Consider the following 20,838-nt stretch of genomic DNA (forward strand, 5'->3'; position numbering starts at 1 on the left):
TAACTCAGCAGTGAATAACTTCCAATATGTGCAGCTCCATTTCTCAAAAGTACTAAGTCACTAGATCTTGCCAAGATCTGCATTAAATCAAATTAGGAGAAGTTGTTAGGCCAAATCATAAGACTGCAGAGCAGTGAAGTCAGTTGGGACTATTTGTATGAGTAGAATATTGGGCCCATGCTACGACAATCAAAACAAAACAAAAATACTGATGTGTTGGAAGGACCACAAAAGGACATTTGACCTTTAAAGGTCTTCAGTGTACATATAATTATCTTGTGCATAGAGCATTAGATAGGAGCTTATTTGTAAATAAGATTTACACACACTTTTCCACACTCCTCTGACTTCTCCTATTTTATCAAATTTGTCAGAAGAATTTCTCTTCTGTCCATGGAAGCATGCAAACGTTTGAAGTGGAAACAGTTTTTCAAGAGGGGTTGGCAAGATCCAGCCTATAGTGGAGAATCATAATGTTGTTTAATGCCACTTTTCAACTTAATTTACAGAGATTTTTCTAGGAATATTTATCTAATATTCATCTATAGCTATCTCTAAAATATAAATATTCACTGTCTTAATTAGCTCTACCTGCAACTTGTAGACCCATCTTTCTGTCTTTTCCCACAGGATAAATGGTTATGAAAAACATATACATCTTCCAGGATCGGAGCCTATATTAGGAAAAAGACCATATACTCGCATAGCACCAAATGCTCTGTAAAGACTGATGTGCTGCAAAAATTTTCAGACAAAGAAAGGCCAGCTAGTTATTCTTCATTTAAGACTTCAAATAGCATCAATTAGGATTTGATTAAATGGATAGTTGTAAATATTGCTAAGTTTAATAGAACCTATGGTAAAACATTGGAAAACTTTTTACATGTACAGTGGGGCCACGTTACTGGTGCAGAACAAGGGTGGGGGATTGGCACACCTTCCCTCCTAAGCATTCCAACACAGCGGTGCCTGATCCAGCTTCTGTTGAAGCCAATGGAAATTGTTCTGCTAACTTGAGTGGAAGCTGGACTGGGCCACAGAAGCTGTAGTTCAGCAGCCAAAGCACCACCAAATGCTAGGAGGCCAGTGCTGGGTTCTAAAGGAATACAGTATCTAAGGTCATCTGTGAATTTGCTACTCCTAATGATCCTGGAGACAACATCTATGCTCCTGCCTGTTTTGGGGTATAATGCTTCCTCCTGACCCCTTCTTCTTGCCCCATAACATGGCTATAGTTCTGGAACTTTTAAATGAGGTCCTTTCATTTGCTAAATATGCCTGCTTAAATATTAAGGGCTACATCCTACCCAGGACTAGGCCTACCTTGGAAAATGTTTTCAATCTTTCCCCATCCACCCCCAGTGGCAAAAAAACAAACCAAAACACCACAGCCAATCAGTGGAGGGGCTGGGGTGGGAACTGATGGCCAATGAGCAGAGCAAAAACAGCAGACTAATTGGTGTGCAAAAATAGCAGAGTGGTGCAATAGTATGGTACACCATGGAGGTTGGTGGTCAGGACTGTTACCCAGGGTTTTCTGAACCCAAAGCAGCGGTAACTTAACTGTTTCTCTCCAAGCGGTGTCAGGAATAAATCAATGGGGATTCAGCTCCTCCATCTGCTAAATGCTTGATACAAACCAGAGTGCTTTTACCTAAAACTACTTTATTAGGTCTCAAGCACACACAATATATATGCTGTAGCAGTAGGTGCAGAGCACCCCAAACATTAGTTAGCCAAAGTCTGTGATGATTTCAAGTAATCAATAGTCAGGCTTCCAGGGACCCTCCTTTCAGCCAGCTGATGGGGAGTTTAGGTGTCAGCTCCTGGCCTGAAGGACTGCTCCAAGATATTTACTTTTACTTAATCATTTATATTGAACTCTCTCAAAACACAACTCATAGTAACCCCTAATGGGTCACCAATTCTCCTAGCTTCAACAAATTGCTCATTATCTCTTATCAGCAAAGCATTTCTAGTCATATTAAAGTTTTATTATTATGTCGGGGCACTCAAAGCCAAGGTCACTATCCACTCACTCTCTTCCATTTGTATGGTCTGCTAACTCTTTTGCCCTCTTCCCATTCTGATTAGAAAAGCTGCAACTGCAGCAATTTGGCTTTGCCTATGAGAGCCCTGACAGTTATTTCTAGCTATGTAGTGTTCTGCTTTTAATCAATGGAGACTAAATACCCCTAAAATGTCTGCTGTTTAATTTAGTCAAGTTCTGTGGTTACAGGACAACCACCCCACTCGCCCTCACTGAGAACCAGCTCTGATCCTGCCTACCTTACTCATGCAAGGACTCTCATTGCACTCTCATGGAATTTGGTCTTGTACAACTCAACAAAAATTCAGGATTGAGACTGAAATTCAGTACTTCTCTAACATGTCTAGATACTACATAGTTTGTACATTATACGGCCAATATTTTCAAAATAGGAGACTAAAATTAGTCACCTGTTTTTTATTTCTAAATGTTAACATCCAACAACTCCTACTGAGGCCAATAGAAGCTGTTGGGTGCTCGGCATGTTTGAATATTAGATTAGTTTAAATTGATTGCTAATTTTGAAAATCTTGGCCCATGAGATCGCCCATTACCAAGAGCCCTGTAATAATGAAGAATTAAATATGGTGTTTTGGACCAGTTTCTAAATTCCCTTTTTCTTTCTGTAACTTTAAATTGGACCATTAACATTTTGTCATGTTAATCTCCAACAGATGTCTGTAAATAGTATTTTAAAGAATTTCAAAGCATAAAATAACCAGTGTGCTTCAAAACGGTCTCATCAGATTGAAGAGACTTGATACCAAGTGTTTCACAACTGACTAATATTAAGCAGTGGATGTCAGTTGATTCTTAAGTATGGCTAACGCAAGCCCTTAAAAAGTTAAGTATCAGGAGGTAGCCATGTTAGTATGTATCCACAAAAACAACAAGGAGTCCAGTGGCACCTTAAAGACTAACAGATTTATTTGGGCATAAGCTTTCGTGGGTAAAAAACCTCACTTGTTGCATCTGAAGAAGTGAGGTTTTTTACCCACAAAAGCTTATGCCCAAATAAATCTGTTAGTCTTTAAGGTGCCGCTGGACTCCTTGTTGATTTTTAAAAGGTTAAATAACTATATAAAATATTTATGTAAAAATTGTAAAATAAATACAAAGCTAATTGTATAAATCATATATTTTCTACCCATATGAGGACTTGGTTTGAATGACAGTGATTGTAAGCTACATGGGCATGGGTGATGTACTCAGTGGATGGAGCAGGACCTTATCTGGTGGCTTTGGTGGCAGTTCAGAGTAGTGAGTGCATTCATATCCAGGACTCAGGTACCAGACTGGGGGTGAAGGTAGAATCAGGGTTGCCAAGCCAAGGGTCAGAACTAGAGTCAGGACTGGGACACCAAGCTGAAGGGTGAGCTGAAGTCAGGGTTGAGAAACCTAACCAAAGGTTGAAACCAGAGTCAGGATCAGGACCAGGGCAGGGAAGCAAAGACTAGATTGGAGCAGAGAGGGGTCAGGGCTGGAGGCAGGAACAGAGCAAGTGCAGCTATGGGTGTTATACACATTGACCAACTGCTGTGGTCCTGCAAGGCTCAAGTAGTAGGCTGCAGGCTTTCCTGCCCAATCAAGAAGTATCATGGCCATTTGGAGAAGGCTCACTGGGCCAAGCTGAGCTTGCTGGGTTATCTAGTCCTGCTGGATTGCTAGCTGTGGTCCTTTATAGCATCTCCTCCCCTAGGGCTCCTTCTAGGGTCCCTTGGTTCTGGTTTGTCAGGGTGTCACTAGTGAAATTCCTGTTACAGGACAGGGTGTGGATGTTTACTATGAGCTCCAAGGATTGCTCCTCTGGCTCATACTCCCTTCCAGTCTGCTAGGTAGTAGAACTTACCTGACCCATCTGGTAATTGAGGATTTGATGGACCTCATACTCTTCCTATCCACCTTCACCACCCATAGTGATCAAGGGTGGATCCATTTGGCCAGGGAAGGGTTTGTTGATGAATGATTTGAGAAGGTAGACATCTTGAAGGACTTCAGGAGTTAAAGTTCGAAGGGCACTGGATTTATTTTCTGGGAGATACGAAAGGGGCCGAGGTACTTGTGGTTAAGTGTGACAGAGGGACAGGTTGGCTTCAAATTCTGGGTGGAGAGCCACACCGTCTCACCTACATTTAAGTTTGGAGTGACTTGCTGATGTTGATTGACATAGCTTTTGTAAAGCTTCTTGCCAACTGTCAAATTGTTCCATGACTCCTGATGAATTTGTTGGGGAATGGAGGACCAAGGCTGTGGCTGCCGGAACAGAGGGGCCTTCTTATGGAAACTGGGGATGAAAACCAAAGTTTGCAAAGAACACGCTTTGCCAGATGAAGGTGTGGGCTGCATTATTGTAAGTGAATTCCGCCAGGCATATTGGGAACCCAATCAAGTTGGTGAAAATTCATGAAACAGTGAAGGTAATGTTCCAGTGTCTGGTTGAGCCTTTTGGTCTGTCCATCAGTCTGGAGGTGGGGTGGGGACGGTTGAGATGGAGGAATTCCCTGCCAAATCGGGAGACTAACTGGGCATCCCGATCAGAAACAATGTGTTCTGGTATGCTGTGGTACCAGAAGATGTGTTCCAAGAAGAGACATGTTACACATGGTGATGGAAGGGCATGGCAGGGGATGAAATGGGTTACTTTTGTCAGGAGATCCACAACTGTTAGGACCAGTGAGTAGCCTTGGGAGCAGAACAACTCCACAAGGAAGTCCATCAAAAGGTGGACCAAGATCATGGTATCGTTGGAAGGATCTGGGGAAGGCCCATTGGTCTCATGCAGTGTTCTAGTGTGGGGGCAGAGATCATATGTCCTAACAGTCCTTGACATCTTGTTGTAAGGCTGGCCACCAGAAATACCAGATTCCTGGTCTTAAGCTGGCTGAAATGGCAGCATTGTGGCACATCCTCAGTACTTGGATTTGGGGATCTCCTTCAGAAAGGTAAAGGTGATCCCCATGGTGGTGGAGGCCTTGCTGTGGAAGGAAAAGTAACATTACCCAGGGTATAATCCGACTGGTGAACCACTGTGTCCCCTCAATTCTCCAGCCTTGAGTGCCTTTTACACGCTTCGCTGTGAGAGCAACCATTCCTGGCCTGCTGTCTCTCGGCCTCTAGCATGTAAATTACTCCCAGCTATATTGTGTGAGTGCTATGGCTAGCTACTCTTGAATTACACTGCAGAGCAACACCAGCAAATTACCAGTTCCAGACTTTCTCCCAGAAATGTCTTAGGCTTTGTCTTCACTACCCGCCGATCCGGCGGGTAGCAATCGGTTTATCGGGGATCGACTTACCGCGTCTACTGAAGACGCGGTAAAATCGATCCCTGATCGCTCTGCCGTCGACTCCGGAAATCCACCTCGGCAGGAGGCGGCAGCGGAGGCGGCGGCAGCGGTCGACTTTCCCGCGTCCTCACCGCTAGGTAAGCCGACCTAAAATACGCAACTTCAGCTACGGTATTCACGTAGCTGAAGTTGCGTATCTTAGGTCGGACCCCCGCTGCAGTGTAGACCTAGCCTTATACTGCCCAGCACTCTCCTGGACAACACAAGCTCATATAAAGTTGGTCATTTTATTAACAGGATTTGTACATATCATTTTCTTTTATCTCAAATGGAGTTTCCCAAACACTTCACTCCAAGCACACTGGTTTAGATAAAACAATAAAACAAATCTATTAACTACAGAAAGAAATATGTTAAGTGATCACAAGTAATGAGGCATAAAAGTCAGAATTTGGTTACAAAAAAATAGATATTAGTTGTGTTTTACCTTTTAACTTCCTGTTATTGTAAAGCCCTAAGCCCACAAGGGGTTATGATAGTTCCAGAAGGGACCTCCATGTCGTTAAGCCCATGCCCTCCCTACGTCTGGTCTCTTTGGGTTGCTCAAACTATAATCTGCCAGGGCATGGGTGGCCTACCCAGTGAGTGGAGCAAGATCTTGTCTGGTGGTTGTGGTGGCAGTTTGGCATATTGGCAAGTGTAGATGTAGGAGTCAAGTAGTGGACTGAGGGTGAAGCTGGATCAGTGTTGAGGAGCCAAGCCAAAGGTCAAATGTAGAGTCAGGATCAGCATGTTAAGCCAATGTCAGGGTCACGAAGCCAAGCCAATGGTTGGAACTGGAGTCCGGATACGGAGCGGGGCAGGGAGGCAGAGACTAGATAGGCGCAGAAGGAAGTCAAGGCTGGAACAAGGATTGGAGGCAAGAGCAGGACAAGAGCAATCGCAGGCATGGTACACTGAGCACCTGCTGTGCTGCTATCACTGCAAGGCTGAAGTTGCAGGCTGCAGGTTCTCCTGCCCAATCAGGAAGCATGGCCTTTTGGAGAAGGCTCATTGGTCCCAGCTGAGTTTGTGGGGTTGTCTAACTACCAAGCTGGGAGCCAGCTGTGCTCCTGATCATGAAGTAGTTTTCATAGTTAAATTCACCTGGGAATGGTAACTATTAGTGTTGCTGTATAAAGATTTAGAAGTTGTTGATTAGAGAGAAAAGGAATCATGAATGATTTAGATAATGGCATAGAGTATACACTTAAAGTTTGTGGAAAAACCAAGGTGTGAGGGGTTTCAAATGCTTTGGAGGATAGGATTAAAATTCAAAATGATCTGAACAAACTGGAGAAATGGTCTGAAGTAAATAGGATACAATTCAGTAAGGACAAATACAAAGTACTCCACTTAGAAGGAACAATCAGTTGTGCACATACAAAATGGGAAATGACTGCCTAGGAAGAAGTACAGCAGTAAGGGACCTGAGGGTCATAGTGGATCACAAGCTAAATATGAGCGAACAGGTTAACACCGTTGGGCAAAAAAAAAAAAAAAAGGCAAACATTCTGGGATGTATTAGCAGGAGGGTTGTAAGCAAGTCATGAGATGTAATTCGGCTCTCCTCTGCGCTGATTAGACCTCACCTGGAGTATTTTGTCCAGTTCTGGGCACCGCATTTCAGGAAAGATGGGGACAAATTGGAGAAAGTCCAGAGAAGATCAACAAAAGTGATTAAAGGTCTAGAAAACATGACCTATGAGGGAAGATTGGGGGAAAAAAATCGGGGTTGTTTAGTCTGGAGAAGAGAAGACTGAGGGGAGACATAAAAGGCTGTTACAAGGAGGAAGGAGAAAAATTGTTCTATCTTCAGAGGTTAAGGAGAAGAAACAATGGGCTTAAATTGCAGCAAAGGCAGTTTAAGTTGGACATTAGGAAAAACTTCCTAGGGCCATGTCTACACTACCACTTTCGGGAGTTTCTCATGCCAACATAGCTGCCACAGCTCATGGAGGTGGTTTTATTATGCCGAAGGGAAAGTTCTCTCCCGTCGGCATAGAGCGGCTACACAAGTGGTGTAGCTGCATCGGTGCTGTTGGAAGCTGTCTAGTGTAGACAAGCCCTAACTGTCAGGGTGATTAAACACTGGAATGAATTGCCTAGGGATGTTGAATCTCCACCATTGGAGATTTTTAAGAGCAGGTTAGACAATCACCTATCAGGGATGGTCTAGATAATACTTAGTCCTGCCTTGAGTGCAGGGGACTAGACTAGAAGACATTTTGAGGCCCCTTCCAGTCCTATGATTCTATGAAAGAGCTAGGAATATGCAGCAGTATTAAAACCAAACTTTATCCTGCAAGTAATGGGTATTATAATGCTTTATAGCTTTAGAATAGTGAAACATGAACTTTAGCAATTAATCTAGTATAAATGTTAGTAAATGCATTACTCTATCAGAACATACATTACTCCCAAAAGATCATCTTGTCACAACACAAATATCCAAATAGTCAAAGGTTTCATATTTGGGAAGTAGCTCATCTTCCTTTTATTTTGTCCCTGTTTTGCTTTACCCACTTATTGGAACACTTCAAACACCATTCATTTGACAATCCCTCTAAGAGCTAAATTTTGACGGTTGCAGTTAACTGTAGAGGTTGCCATGGATTTTTATAGAAAAGTAACTTTGCTCACATGATTTTCTGTTGGCAAGATGTAGAATTGCCACACTGGAAATCTGAAACTCCATCCTCAATTAGCAGCTGGAGAAAGGGTTTGTAAGTGATCCCTTTGTGGAAAGCATTTTTCAAGTCAAGAGGATGACAAACGGATTGTGACTTCTTATGGGAACTTTTCTAAGTACCTGCAAAAACAAACAAACAAACAAAAAAAACCTCATTTGGCTAATGAAATGGCTAAATAATCTGCTTTAGTAAATCCAAATTAAAGATACTGGCGTGTACAATTGCAGGTTTTTTTTACTGTGCTGTATACTTAAGATTATGAAGTAAACCAGGATACTGTGATGTCACATACACCCCACCTCAGGGGCAGATGTGATTGGAGCACTAGCATCATCAGTTAAAACAGGAGTGGAAAGCAGCATTGTAACAGATAAGTAGTTAGCTGGAATGTACCCATCTCATCGCTTTTATACAGCCTTGAATTTGCTGCTACTTGTACCTCAGAGCAAATACTTCCCTTTTGAGATATGTGAGTAATAAATTTAGCCAGGTTAATTTTTGAAGAGCAGGATAAGGTGTTGCTTTTAGAACTGCCCAGGACTGCTCTGCATTGGTGCAAATCATCCGTAATGCTTTTTTGGGGGGCAGGGAGAGGTAAATATAAATTGTATTAGAAAAGCTGAGAAGTCTTTCCTTTACAATTGTTTGTAGGTGTTCACTGTAAATCACTTTTTACATCTACTCAGGGCATATTAGGGCCAGGTTGCCAGGCATAAAGCAGCTTGGGCAGTATCTTCAAGGCTATGTCTACACTAAACACCATTGGCAGCAGCATGTGGAATATGTGTCGCTACACAGCGCAGTGAAAAGCAGGCCTCGTCCACGCTGCGTGTGTAGCTACACATGTCAGTGAAAAACTCTGGCAGCCGGGAAAGGCTTTGGCAGAACCCTGCTGCCGGAGCCTTTCACTACGGTGCGGAAAGGCTCTGGCAGCAGTGAAGCAGCTGGAAAATTCTCTTGCTAGAGCCTTTCCCTGCTATAAGGAAAGGTTCCAGCAACAGGGAGCTGATGGAGCTTTTCCTTGCTGTCTTCCTGCTGCTGGAGTCTTTTCCTGCAGCAGGGAACTAGCTGCCTGAGCCTTTCTCCTCTGCCTCCCCACTGCCAGAGCCTTTCTCTGCCACTGGAGTCTTTTCCTGTGGCAGGGAAAGGCTCTAGCAGCAGTACACTGTGGCTAAAAATAGCAGTGTAGATGGGGTGGGAGGGGGGGAAGAGCCACAGCTTGGGCGAGTAGAGCGCGTAGGGTATATTCTCACGTATGTACATAGACCATTGAGGCATGTCTTGATTCTACTTGCCTAAACTGAGCCTCACTGGCTATACTGCTATTTATACCCGTGTTGAGGGGCTACACATGTATGTATGTTACATGCCGCTGAAAGAAGTGTGCAGTGAACATGTACCTTTTAGAATGACCCAAGTTGTTGTTCTTGTTCTTCTTCTCTCTACAAAGCTCCAGTGCAGCTTGTTTTTGGTTTGGCAGAGCCCATATTGTACATATAAATTGCTTTTAATAACTAAACAATTCTGTCTGCTATTCTGACACTAACTAGACAAAGGCACAAGTTTCACAAAGACTCTATATGCCAAACTCTTCTGTAATTGTGTTGAATCTAAAAAGACTGGGGAAAATGCTCAGAAGATTTTTATTTATGTGGCCCCCTTTACTCAACAAAAAGTTTGTGGCAGAATAGGGAATTGAACCTGTCTCCTGAGATTCAGGCAGGTGCTCTAACAGCACCATCCTTCCTCCATTTACTTATGCATAATGCTTTTGTCTCCCAAAGGCCTCATCCATTTTGCCTGTTTCCAGAAAAATTCCATCCTGGCATAAAATTACATACATGAACTGTCAGGCCTATGGCTTATTTTTGGCTATTTTTTTTTTCCAGTGGAAACATTTGGCTTATGGAAGGATACAGTATAAAATATACTGGACTGGATGGATCATTGCTGTAATCTGACATGGCAGTTTTTATGTTCTTTATCCTCATTGTGGAAAGACTAATGTCTATTAGTACACTGCTTATGTTCCTCAAGCTGCATTAGGAGCCATATGTGCTTTATTGTGTATGCTCCTATGCATTTTATTTAACATTTTGATGCACAGAGATACAGTACTTGTCAAGGTCAGATCGTTGGTTGATTAAGGTTTTATTCCTATACTGCTGGCGCTTCAGAGGAAGACAAAATCCTTGTATGTTCCAGCTGGCCATTAGTTACAGTGCTGTGGCATAAGGGGTATTGTTTCCTAACCCATGCAGGGTCTTAGCTTAGCAAACCTATAGCTTTAGTTTTTACTGGTGTGATATTGTTTTAATTTGCAAAGCTCACTAGTAGTGACAAATGTAGCCAGTCCTATTTTTTTTTTTGTAGACAACGTATGCAGGCTATTATATTGGTATATAATAAAACTAAGACAGCCTGACGATCTAGTTTTAGTCTGAGATGTTCACATAGGGTGCTTAGTTTTCTGTCAACGTTAGGTGCCTACTGATTTTGTCATGCCTTTGCACTTGGCATTCATTGTCTTAAATTTAAGACCATGCCAAGAATTTATGAACATGGAGAGTGAAATACCTTCTCACTCCACAAGGGGGCGGGGGGAATCCCATGCATGAATGCCAGAGCAATGTGTGGAAACATGCAGTTTAGTCCCCCATTTTGTGTTTGGTTGGTTGATCTGTTTTTTGTTTAAAACTATCCTACCACCTTTGACTGCCCTAACCCAGTGGACTGGGTACCCATTTTGCAGCTGGGTGAGCTGGATGTGGCCTTTCCGTGTGAGAGCGAGCAAGACTTAAACCCACATTCTTCAGGAGCATAGTATAGTGACTTAAAATTCAGTTTGTCAATATTTTGGCTCTGTTTGCTTTGTATTTCTCAGCATGGACAATGAAAATCAGTGAGGTCGGTTTCACTTTGGGGCTCTCTATGCTGCAGTAGTTTTGAAACACTGCATGGGGATGTTTGTTTAAAACAACACTTTTTGTTTATTGTTTAATTGTGGAAACAATTGTATGGGTTTTGAGGGGGTTTTTTAAAATTATTTTCACAATTTAAACTTTGGTTCATATTTAATTTGACAGTGCCCCTATAACTTCTTTCTGAAAGACATCAGGAAACCTAAGGAGCCCTTGCCAGATGTAACCCAATATTACTTTTCACACATACTTCACACAACTGTATCTAGGTCATCTCATTAAGTGTATGGTGAATGCTTCCCCAACATTACTCTGCACACTCTCACCTCACCCAAAAGGTAGACAGCTGTATTGCAGATTTCTGTATCTATTTACAAGCACAGTTTTGGTTTAATAATTGGCTTAAATGGGAATTGTAATTTTGACACTCTAATAATAATTCCATTATTAAACACTTCAAATGCCTGTTTATGACTAAACAGGTTTCTGTACCACATGGACAAGTTGGACCAGTTAAATATGTAAAGTCCATTTTGGGGACTATCCATAAGTGATGTGAATTGGTTCTTTCCTTCTTTTATGTAAAAATACAATAGGCAAGTGGATCCATTTCAATCCCCATAGAGTAAGGCAAACATTTTAGTTTAATCTTACTTCATTTTTAAATGTTTTTAATTAGTGGATTTTCTACAAACTCTTATTAAAGCCTACATGAAAATATGACAAACCAGACTAATTCTTAATTTTTATATTTAACAGAATAGGTATCAAGAAGATATTCTCTCTTCCCTCCCCCCCTTCTGTGTCCACAGTTTTTTAAAATCTCTTAATTGTACACATCTTTCAGTGGTGGCTTGCTAAAGAGAAATCTCAAAAGAAAAATCCCTTTGGATTGTGGTAAAGAATACATAAAAATAGGCCATAACTTCCATTCCCCTTCCGCACAGGGAAAAAACCCTAAAAGAAACCTTGCCTAATTTTAAGTTGTACCTAGTCCCTTAGAACTGTTTTATTCGTTACTCTAGGTTAGTTAAAGGGTACAAGTCAAATACTTCTCATAGTAAACTACTTAAATATTACACAGAGCAAGATAGTGGAATATGTAAACTTCTTAGAACACTTAAGCAAAGCTTGAACATTTTGGACTAGAGCCTCCAATAATGTAGATTGGCATAAATCCACTGAACTACACCAATTTACATCAACTGAGGATCTGGCCTGTTCAGTAATCTACTCTCAAGGTGAATCTATTCATCTGGTCAGTTTTGTTTCTGTATAATGTCAATTCCATCTTAGTGCTAAGAGCCACAGCTTGCTTGCAGCTGGGGGGGTAAAATCAGTGAGTCACTGGCACCAGGGGACTACCCTGCCTGCTGAAGTTCCTTCTAGCTTTTTCTGCCTTCCCAGTGGCCGGTGGCTTGGTCAGCTCTCTGCTGCAGAACACTTCTGAGGAAAATTAGAAACCTTTATTGACAATTTTTTGCACTACAGTTTGGCTCAATGTGTCCCTCTAATTCCCAGCTGTGTCCTAGGGCTTTGATACAGGACTGTCTCTTAGTATGTCTGTGTAACATAATGAACCCCCTGGCTACTATTGTAATACAAATAATAAATGATCGTAAGATACCACTACAGTGCAGATTCATGCCTTTAATGCACAAAAGTCTAATGTCTTATATCCAACAATCTAGATTGAATGTAGGTACTTCTTTACAAGTAAAGTGTAGAAAATAGTGACTTTGAAATGTTAGTAAACATTTTACTTAAGGAAATTACATAGAAATTCACATATCGTATAAGTAGTTAACTGTGCTGAACTTAGAGACTAAATTCAGTCATTAAAGTGTGAAACAAAGGGACTTCTGTCCTACTTTAAATGTGAATATCCTCTCAACCTTAACTATGGCTTCCCCAATACAACCACCATAAATGTTCCTGTTTTTTAGGAATTTGTGCTGATTCTGACCTATACATAGAAGCATATGTATACATAACAGGTATGTAAGATCCCTTTTATAGGGTTATAGTGCAAGTCTGGTGATAACTATTTAATTTGTGTTTTACTGTGCATTTTCCTTATTAGATTATAGAGTTGGAAAATTTAATTTTCCACCTCTAATCTCCCTGTAATATGCTACTGTGATGTTGCTCTCCATATGCTTTATGAAAATATGCTTATGAATGTGACTATGATGTAACTGAAATATGCTTTATGCAAAAGGTCTCTTGTAAGGTATCATTACAAAGCTTATAATATACTGTGTGTGTTCATCCTATTTGTATGCATGTATCATTCTTGTATCTGAAGCTAGAAATATCAAGTATAACTCTGAGGTCCTATTGTAATTATGCAAAGTGTGGGCCATTAATGGTAGTTTAGAATCTTGATGGCTTCCATTGACTAGGACAATTGGTTTTGGATGGTTTATTTACCTGCAAGCCTTCCTGTGTACAAGTGGGCCAGCCCGTGGGTAATGAAGAATGAGGTCTTCAGTGACATGTGACCATGTCACCTGATAGTAAACAGAAGTGATTTTGTAAAAAGCAACAGAGGGTCCTGTGGCACCTTTCAGACTAACAGAAGTATTGGGAGCATAAGCTTTCGTGGGTAAGAACCTCACTTCTTCAGATGCAAGTAATGGAAATCTCCAGAGGCAGGTATAAATCAGTATGGAGATAATGAGGTTAGTTCAATCAGGGAGGGTGAGGTGCTCTGCTAGCAGTTGAGGTGTGAACACCAAGGGAGGAGAAACTGCTTCTGTAGTTGGATAGCCATTCACAGTCTTTGTTTAATCCTGATCTGATGGTGTCAAATTTGCAAATGAACTGGAGCTCAGCAGTTTCTCTTTGGAGTCTGGTCCTGAAGTTTTTTTGCTGTAAGATGGCTACCTTTACATCTGCTATTGTGTGGCCAGGGAGGTTGAAGTGTTCTCCTACAGGTTTTTGTATATTGCCATTCCTGATATCTGACTTGTGTCCATTTATCCTCTTGCGTAGTGACTGTCCAGTTTGGCCAATGTACATAGCAGAGGGGCATTGCTGGCACATGATGGCATATATAACATTGGTGGACGTGCAGGTGAATGAACCGGTGATGATGTAGCTGATCTGGTTAGGTCCTGTGATGGTGTTGCCGGTGTAGATATGTGGGCAGAGTTGGCATCGAGGTTTGTTGCATGGGTTGGTTCCTGAGTTAGAGTTGTTATGGTGCGGTGCGTGGTTGCTGGTGAGAATATGCTTAAGGTTGGCGGGTTGTCTGTGGGCGAGGACTGGCCTGCCTCCCAAGGTCTGTGAAAGTGAGGGATCATTGTCCAGGATGGGTTGTAGATCACTGATGATGCGTTGGAGAGGTTTAAGCTGAGGACTGTAGGTGATGGCCAGTGGAGTTCTGTTGGTTTCTTTTTGGGGCCTGTCTTGTAGCAGGAGGCTTCTGGGTACACGTCTGGCTCTGTTGATTTGTTTCTTTATTTCCTTGTGTGGGTATCGTAGTTTTGAGAATGTTTGGTGAAGATCTTGTAGGTGTTGGTCTCTGTCAGAGGGGTTGGAGAAGTGATTTTATTCATTAATTAACCCAGAGTAAGTGATTAATACCTGGGGGAGCGAACAGCTGTGCATGTCTCTTTATCAGTGTTATAGAGGGCGGACAATTTTGAGTTTACCCTGTATAAGCTTTATGCAGGAAAACTGACTTAGAGGTAACTTCAGCACATCAGGTGACCGTTCCAACGGGGGTCTCTGTGACCGAACCTGTCACAGTGGCATAGTTGAGCAGGATTGCTTTGTGACGTTCACAGCTGATTGCTTTGAGACACTGGTAGTGATTTTAAGTGAGTTTTGAGTGTGGTGGCTGGAGAACAGACAAAGTGGTTACTGGTTTGTTATTTTTGGGTATTAATACCCCCAGGTATTAATCACTTACTCTGGGTTCATTAATAAACCAAGGTGATTTTATTAAGTATAAAAAGTAGGATTTAAGTAGTTTCAAGTAATAACAGACAGAACAAAGTAAGTCACCAAGCAAAATAAAGCAAAAACACACAAGTCTAAGCCGAATATATTACATTAAGAAACTGATTACAGGTAATAGCTCACCCTCAGAGATGTCCAATAAGCTTTTCTCTCAGACTAGACTCCTTCCTAGTCTGGGCTCAATCCTTTCCCCTTGTACAGTCCTTGTTAGTTCCAGCAGACATCTTAGGTGGAAAACAGAGGCTTTCTCATGACTGGCAGCCACCTTTGTTTTGCTCCACCCCCTTGTATAGCTTTGGCACAAGGCGGGAATCTTTTGTCTTTCTGGGTCCCCACCCCTCCTTCTAAATGGAAAAGTACCAGATTTAAGATGGATTTCATTATCAGGGGACATGGTCACATGTCACTGAAGACCTCATTCTTCATTACCTATGGGCTGGTCCACACATACACAGGAAGGCTTGAGGACCAGAGTTATACTTGATATTTCTAGCTTCAGATATGAGAACGATACATGCATACAAATAAGATGAACACATTCAGTAGATTATAAGCTTTGTAATGATACCTTACAAGAGATCTTTTGCATAAAGCATATTTCAGTTACATCATAGTCACATTCATAAGCATATTTTCATAAAGCATATGGAGAGCAACGTCACAGCTACATCCAGGTCTTTGTCCAGCTTAATCTTTGTTAGATGTTAAAATAGCAATGGCTTTGAGAACTGACTTTATCTCTTTGTTCCTAGTCAAACTGCAACTTCAGGCAGAAGAAAGAGGAGTGGTGTCAATCAAAGGTGTATGTGCAAATCGTTTTCTGGCTATGAAGGAAGATGGCAGATTATTGGCATTGGTAAGCAACACTAAGTTCTTTCTTTACTTCACCCTCCTTCATGTTTAGCAGCTGATGTTCAAGACATAGGAGTTACTCAACTACCCAGTCATATTGAGTTGTTTATGGCCAAATTGTGTCTCCAGCACCCAGCCTGAATAACGGGGCTCAGCTCTGGAAAGAGGCATCCTTCCCCACTCCTAGGCAGCAAAGCCACACCGTAGTGGCTCTTGCTTGCAGAAGGCATAAGACCAAGAGGAAAACTCTTAGTGATTTTGTTTAAAGGGAATCAGTCAATTAAGAAAAATCCCACTTATTTCCAAAAATGAAATTACTACCATTGTTACAGTACTCTTTAAATGTAAATGAAAACAATTAGATGGGTGAAAACCGTTTTTGCAAGTTTGCTTGATTTTTGTGTTTTTTGACAGCGGTCTTTTCATAGTTTTGTCTTAATAGTGAGTCCGTTTCTCTTGTTTTGTGTGGCTTTATCCAGACTGGAAAACTAGGAGAGAGAGATTTTTGAAAATTAGTGTAAAAATACAACAATTAGTAGGTAGAGTCAAAGAGCAGGTGTAGCACCTGAAACTACTTAACCTTTTTAAAATTAACTGGTTTTCAAGCTGTCAGCGCTCCTATATAATGGGTAGTAGTAGCATTACTATAAACCTTAAATCAATACATTTGGCATAAATTATACTTTAACATCAACCTATAAAAGATGTTTTCAATTCTGTTTCAGGACCTACAGTGTCCAGACCATTTTCATTTCACTTACAACACACATAATGTCTATGTTCTTCTGAGGTTTTATCAGATTTAAGTGTAAACTTTTGGTGTCTTTACCTATATATTTTTCATATAGATCCATTTAATCCAAACACCCAACTTTAGTGACCAGCCATTATATCACTGTAATATTTCCTTCCAGAAATTCTCTACCAGCTCTTAAGGGACTCTCTAGTACTTTGGTTATTCTGGAACACTGCAGTGTAAATATTCTGTGAAATTCTCCTTAACTAAAGACACATTGGATTAGTTCCTAATTTCCAGCTGAGCTCCAATTAGTGAAGGATCCAAGAGGAGGGCTAAAAGTATTTTCTGTTTTTCTAATCCTCAAGGCAGTTCAGCCTCCTCTCCCTCTGCCTCCCCATAATTTAGAGCAGCCTTAGGGAAGCTCTAATTTATGTAGGTTAGTAGCAATCCCAAGGGACTGTTGTACCAGCAGGGATCACTAGAGCACAGCACAGTCTGGTACACAGCCTTTTCTGCCCCCAGCAGACTCTCCACACCAGGACAAATCCACAGTTGTCCTTTTAAGTCAGTTTTTAATGGTCTCTTTGCACCAGCTGAGCAGCAGGAAGGGAGTAGAGTGTGGGCTGAATCTGGCCCTTGTTTTCCTAGGAAGGTATTGCAAGATAGCACTGTTGAAGACTATCTGTAAGGTCATGCAAACAAAATGGAGATGATGCAAAGGATTGCTTGTAAGGTGGTGTCTACATGGGGAGGTTTACCAGTATGACTGTACTGGTATAATTATACTGATATAATTTAACTTCCTGTGTGGGCATTCATATTCTGGAAAGCGTCCACAGTAGGGTGACCAGATATCCTGATTTTATAGGGACAGTCCCGATTTTTGGGTCTCTTTCTTATATAGGCTCCTGTTTAACTCCCCCCTCCCCCCAATCCCCTGTCCCGATTTTTCACACTTGCTGTCTGGTCACCCTAGTCCACAGGAAGAGGTATAGTAATGCTGTAAACTTACCTGTGTAGACAAGCCCTGAGAGAGACAAATATATTTCCTGGCCTCTGTCACATGACTTATTAGGGTTACAAAAGGCTGTGTTTTTATGACATAGCAGGGATTAATGGCTGCTACATTTTTTCCTCCAACAAAAAAATCAAATGTAAATACAATATATCAACTAAGAAACAGCCACAAACTGCTAGAGCCAATTAATAAAATATACAGAAACATTAGAGGAGGAAAGTCAGGATATGAGACATCTGACACTAGCTATAATCTGTGAACCTCAATGGCTTTCTGATCATACAACTATTTCTTATTCTCAGAACCATTCCTTTTGCAATGCACTTATGTGGATCCCTGCCCTGGGGCCTGTGTTGGGTGTTCCTGGTGTTTTCTGTTGTCATTGATTAGGTGGGCATGTGTGTAATTTGCCACTAACTTTCTGAATGCCCTCAAGAAAAAGACTCAATGTTGTCCTTAGTTTTGTTTTGATATCTTCTGTTTCTCCTATAAGATGGATTTACAACACATAGCTTTGGTGTGGATGGTAAAGCTGTGTTTGTAGCCACTTTTTTTATTTAATCTTTTTTTTTTCAACCATTTGCAGTGGAATTAGCCATTTGGTGTTCTTTTCATAATTTTTCTTTTCTCCTATTTTAGCTTACATTTGTGTGTGGGTTTTGTAGTTGGTGTTGCAGTTACTTCAGGATTAATTGATTTTTTTTTTTTTTTTTGACTTAAGAAGCTTATTGGATGTTGGCAATATGGTGAACAAACTGTTTTATCAAGTAACAATGTTATTAACCTGTGGTGTGCAACAGCTCAACTGAAGAAAATGCAAAGAGTTGTCTTCGGAAAGATAATCTTTCCTATTTAATTCAAATAGATCTAAGACATTCTTGCAGCAAGGGCAATCAGAAATTTCATCATGTGACCTTGGTTCTTTTGCAAGAACCAAACTGTAAATTTCACACTTGGTTACTTCATTGGCAACATTCTTGCCTTGCCAAAATAGGACATCTTTGGCCCTGTCCTTAAACTTCTCAATGCCCAGATAGATTACACTTAGCATTTCCAATGTCATACTGCATGATGTTATTCCATGATGTTCTTTGCATAGAGTCCCATTGTATACTGCAATTGCATCTTGATAGTTCCAGTAAGATGTTATTCTTGGAGAAGTGTCTTCTTTTTCTGTTGTCCACTCATCTAGAACTCTCTCTCTCAAACTCTGGCGAAGTTGGGTTATTCTATTATAGTCTGTGAACTTTTTTTTTCTGGAAATGATAATATTTACATAACTATTCAAATACATCATCCTGCAGCTCCTTAGTTTTTCTATTTATAGGAGCTCTTGAAAATACTCCATTATAAGATGTATTTTTTTAAACCTAACCAGTATTTCTCTTTTAATGAGTACTCTCACAATTTCATGCTCTATCTGAAGCATAGGTGCAGTGTTTCCAATGATGTTTCTGTAATATGGCTTCTAAGAGTTTGTCACCTATTTATATTGCTACTGATTTCTGCCCATAAACATTCAAGAAATTAAGAACTGAAAAAAACAATTGCTTTGGAAGATTGGACTGTCATTTTGCAGAGAACAGTTCCCAATTAACATGAATTTACATAATCTGGAATGTTAGGTTCTTTGTTAATCTCAAAGATTTCAGTATGGTTGCTTCTGGATACCTTTGTTTAATTCCCCAAAATAGCTTTTACAAGTCTTAAGTGGTTCTGTGTTTACCTTAAGCTGCATTCTGAATCGAACATTTTATTGTGACATTTTAAAGCAAATTTATCCCTAATTAACATTCCCTTGAATTTTGAAGGCTTCCTTGTTTTGCGGTCTTTCCATTAGTACAACTGCCTTCACATTTCTTTAACCTGGTTAATCTCCTTGGTCATTTGGAATGTTTTTATACAATTAATCTCATTCAGCCCAAATTGGTACTTGTTTCTGTTTGTTTAAGGTTTTTATTCCTTAGAGCACTGCAGATGATTAGCGTCTCTCATTACATTGTTCGCTTTCATCCAAAATCAACAGATTATTATCCCTTTAAGAGGGAGCAGGGCCAGTGGCTTTGTGATTTGTCAGTGGCCTCATAATTGGGCTTAAAAGTGGGCAGCTGGGCCCTAGGGGGAGAGACTGAGACAGTGGTAGGGTCAATCAGGAAAAAAAGCCGGTAAAAGCTGCCTTGGTCAGCCAAGAAAGAGGGCCAGTGAGAGTTCAGCAGATGAGAACCACCAGAGACCAGGAGACTGAGAGGTCCCAGAGGGAAGCTGTACGTGGCGTCTGGGAGAAGGCTGAAGGCAGAAGAGCAGCAAGATGGGTTTGCTGGATTACTTCTTCAAGCCAGAGAACCAAGGCTAGAGAGCTAAAGGCCAGAGAGCAGCAGAGGGGGTTGCCTGCTGATTTCTAAACTGGAGACCTGAGGCTAGGGGAGCAGTGGATGGGCTTTACCCATTGACATCTTCCAACTGGAGAGCTGGAGGCAGAGGGTGGGAAGAGGGCTCAGGGCCAGGGGGAGTGTGGGATGCTTCCCTGGTGAGGGTGAACTCACAGCAGAAAGGCTGTGGGGGCGCCTGCTGGGACGAGCTGAGTTCCACTCCAGCTGTCCTGGTAAGACAGGAGAGAACCAACAGAGCCCAGTGATGGTGGAAGATGCTGGAGTGTGGTAGGTTGTATTTTGGGACTCTTTGGACTAGGCTGTTCTAATAAACCAACCCCAAGAAGAGGCATTATTCAGGCAAGAAAACTTGCACAGAGTAACTGGAGACTCTGAAGGAGGGAAACTGAGGTGCCCTGTTCTGCCACTGGTGGACGCTTCAGGCAAGGTCACCTTATGACCGTAATCAACTATTATTTCTACTCCATTCAGATCCTCCAAGGTCTGGGACTAGATACTTTGCTGCTGAGGCAATCCAAAAGGGAAATCACTTCAATATAGATCTACCAGAAGGGGAACAGACGGTACAGAGTTTTGTACTTTCAGTCATGAATCGGACCTGCCAAACCCCTTGATTTGCATTCAGACCTGAAATACTCATGCATTTTGAAGTCTAGGCAAGCCCTTCTCAATATCTGCCATGAGGCACTGCTCTCATTTGATGACATAATGAGATCTTTTTGATCCAAAGAAATCCATTACTTTGGTCACTGCAATAAAACCATACTGTTATCCCTGTCAGTATGAGTCTATATTGAGTGATATTACTGAAAGTATAACACCCAATTTTAGCATTTGGGCCAATTCAGCTTTTACTTTATTTCTCAGTGCTAATGAGACA

General features: G+C 41.3%; 1 protein-coding gene across 1 annotated transcript in view; it reads left to right on the top strand.

Moving 5' to 3' along the window:
* The window catches only part of FGF2 (fibroblast growth factor 2), a 68,696-nt gene that overhangs the window by 37,882 nt on the left and 9,976 nt on the right, over positions 1–20,838 (top strand). The window contains exon 2 of the mRNA XM_065405422.1: positions 15,712–15,815. Within this exon, the coding sequence (XP_065261494.1) occupies positions 15,712–15,815 (104 nt within the window). The remainder of the gene's footprint in view (positions 1–15,711; positions 15,816–20,838) is intronic.

The sequence above is a fragment of the Emys orbicularis genome, chromosome 5 (genome assembly GCF_028017835.1).
Source record: "Emys orbicularis isolate rEmyOrb1 chromosome 5, rEmyOrb1.hap1, whole genome shotgun sequence".
NCBI classification, from domain to species: domain Eukaryota; kingdom Metazoa; phylum Chordata; order Testudines; family Emydidae; genus Emys; species Emys orbicularis.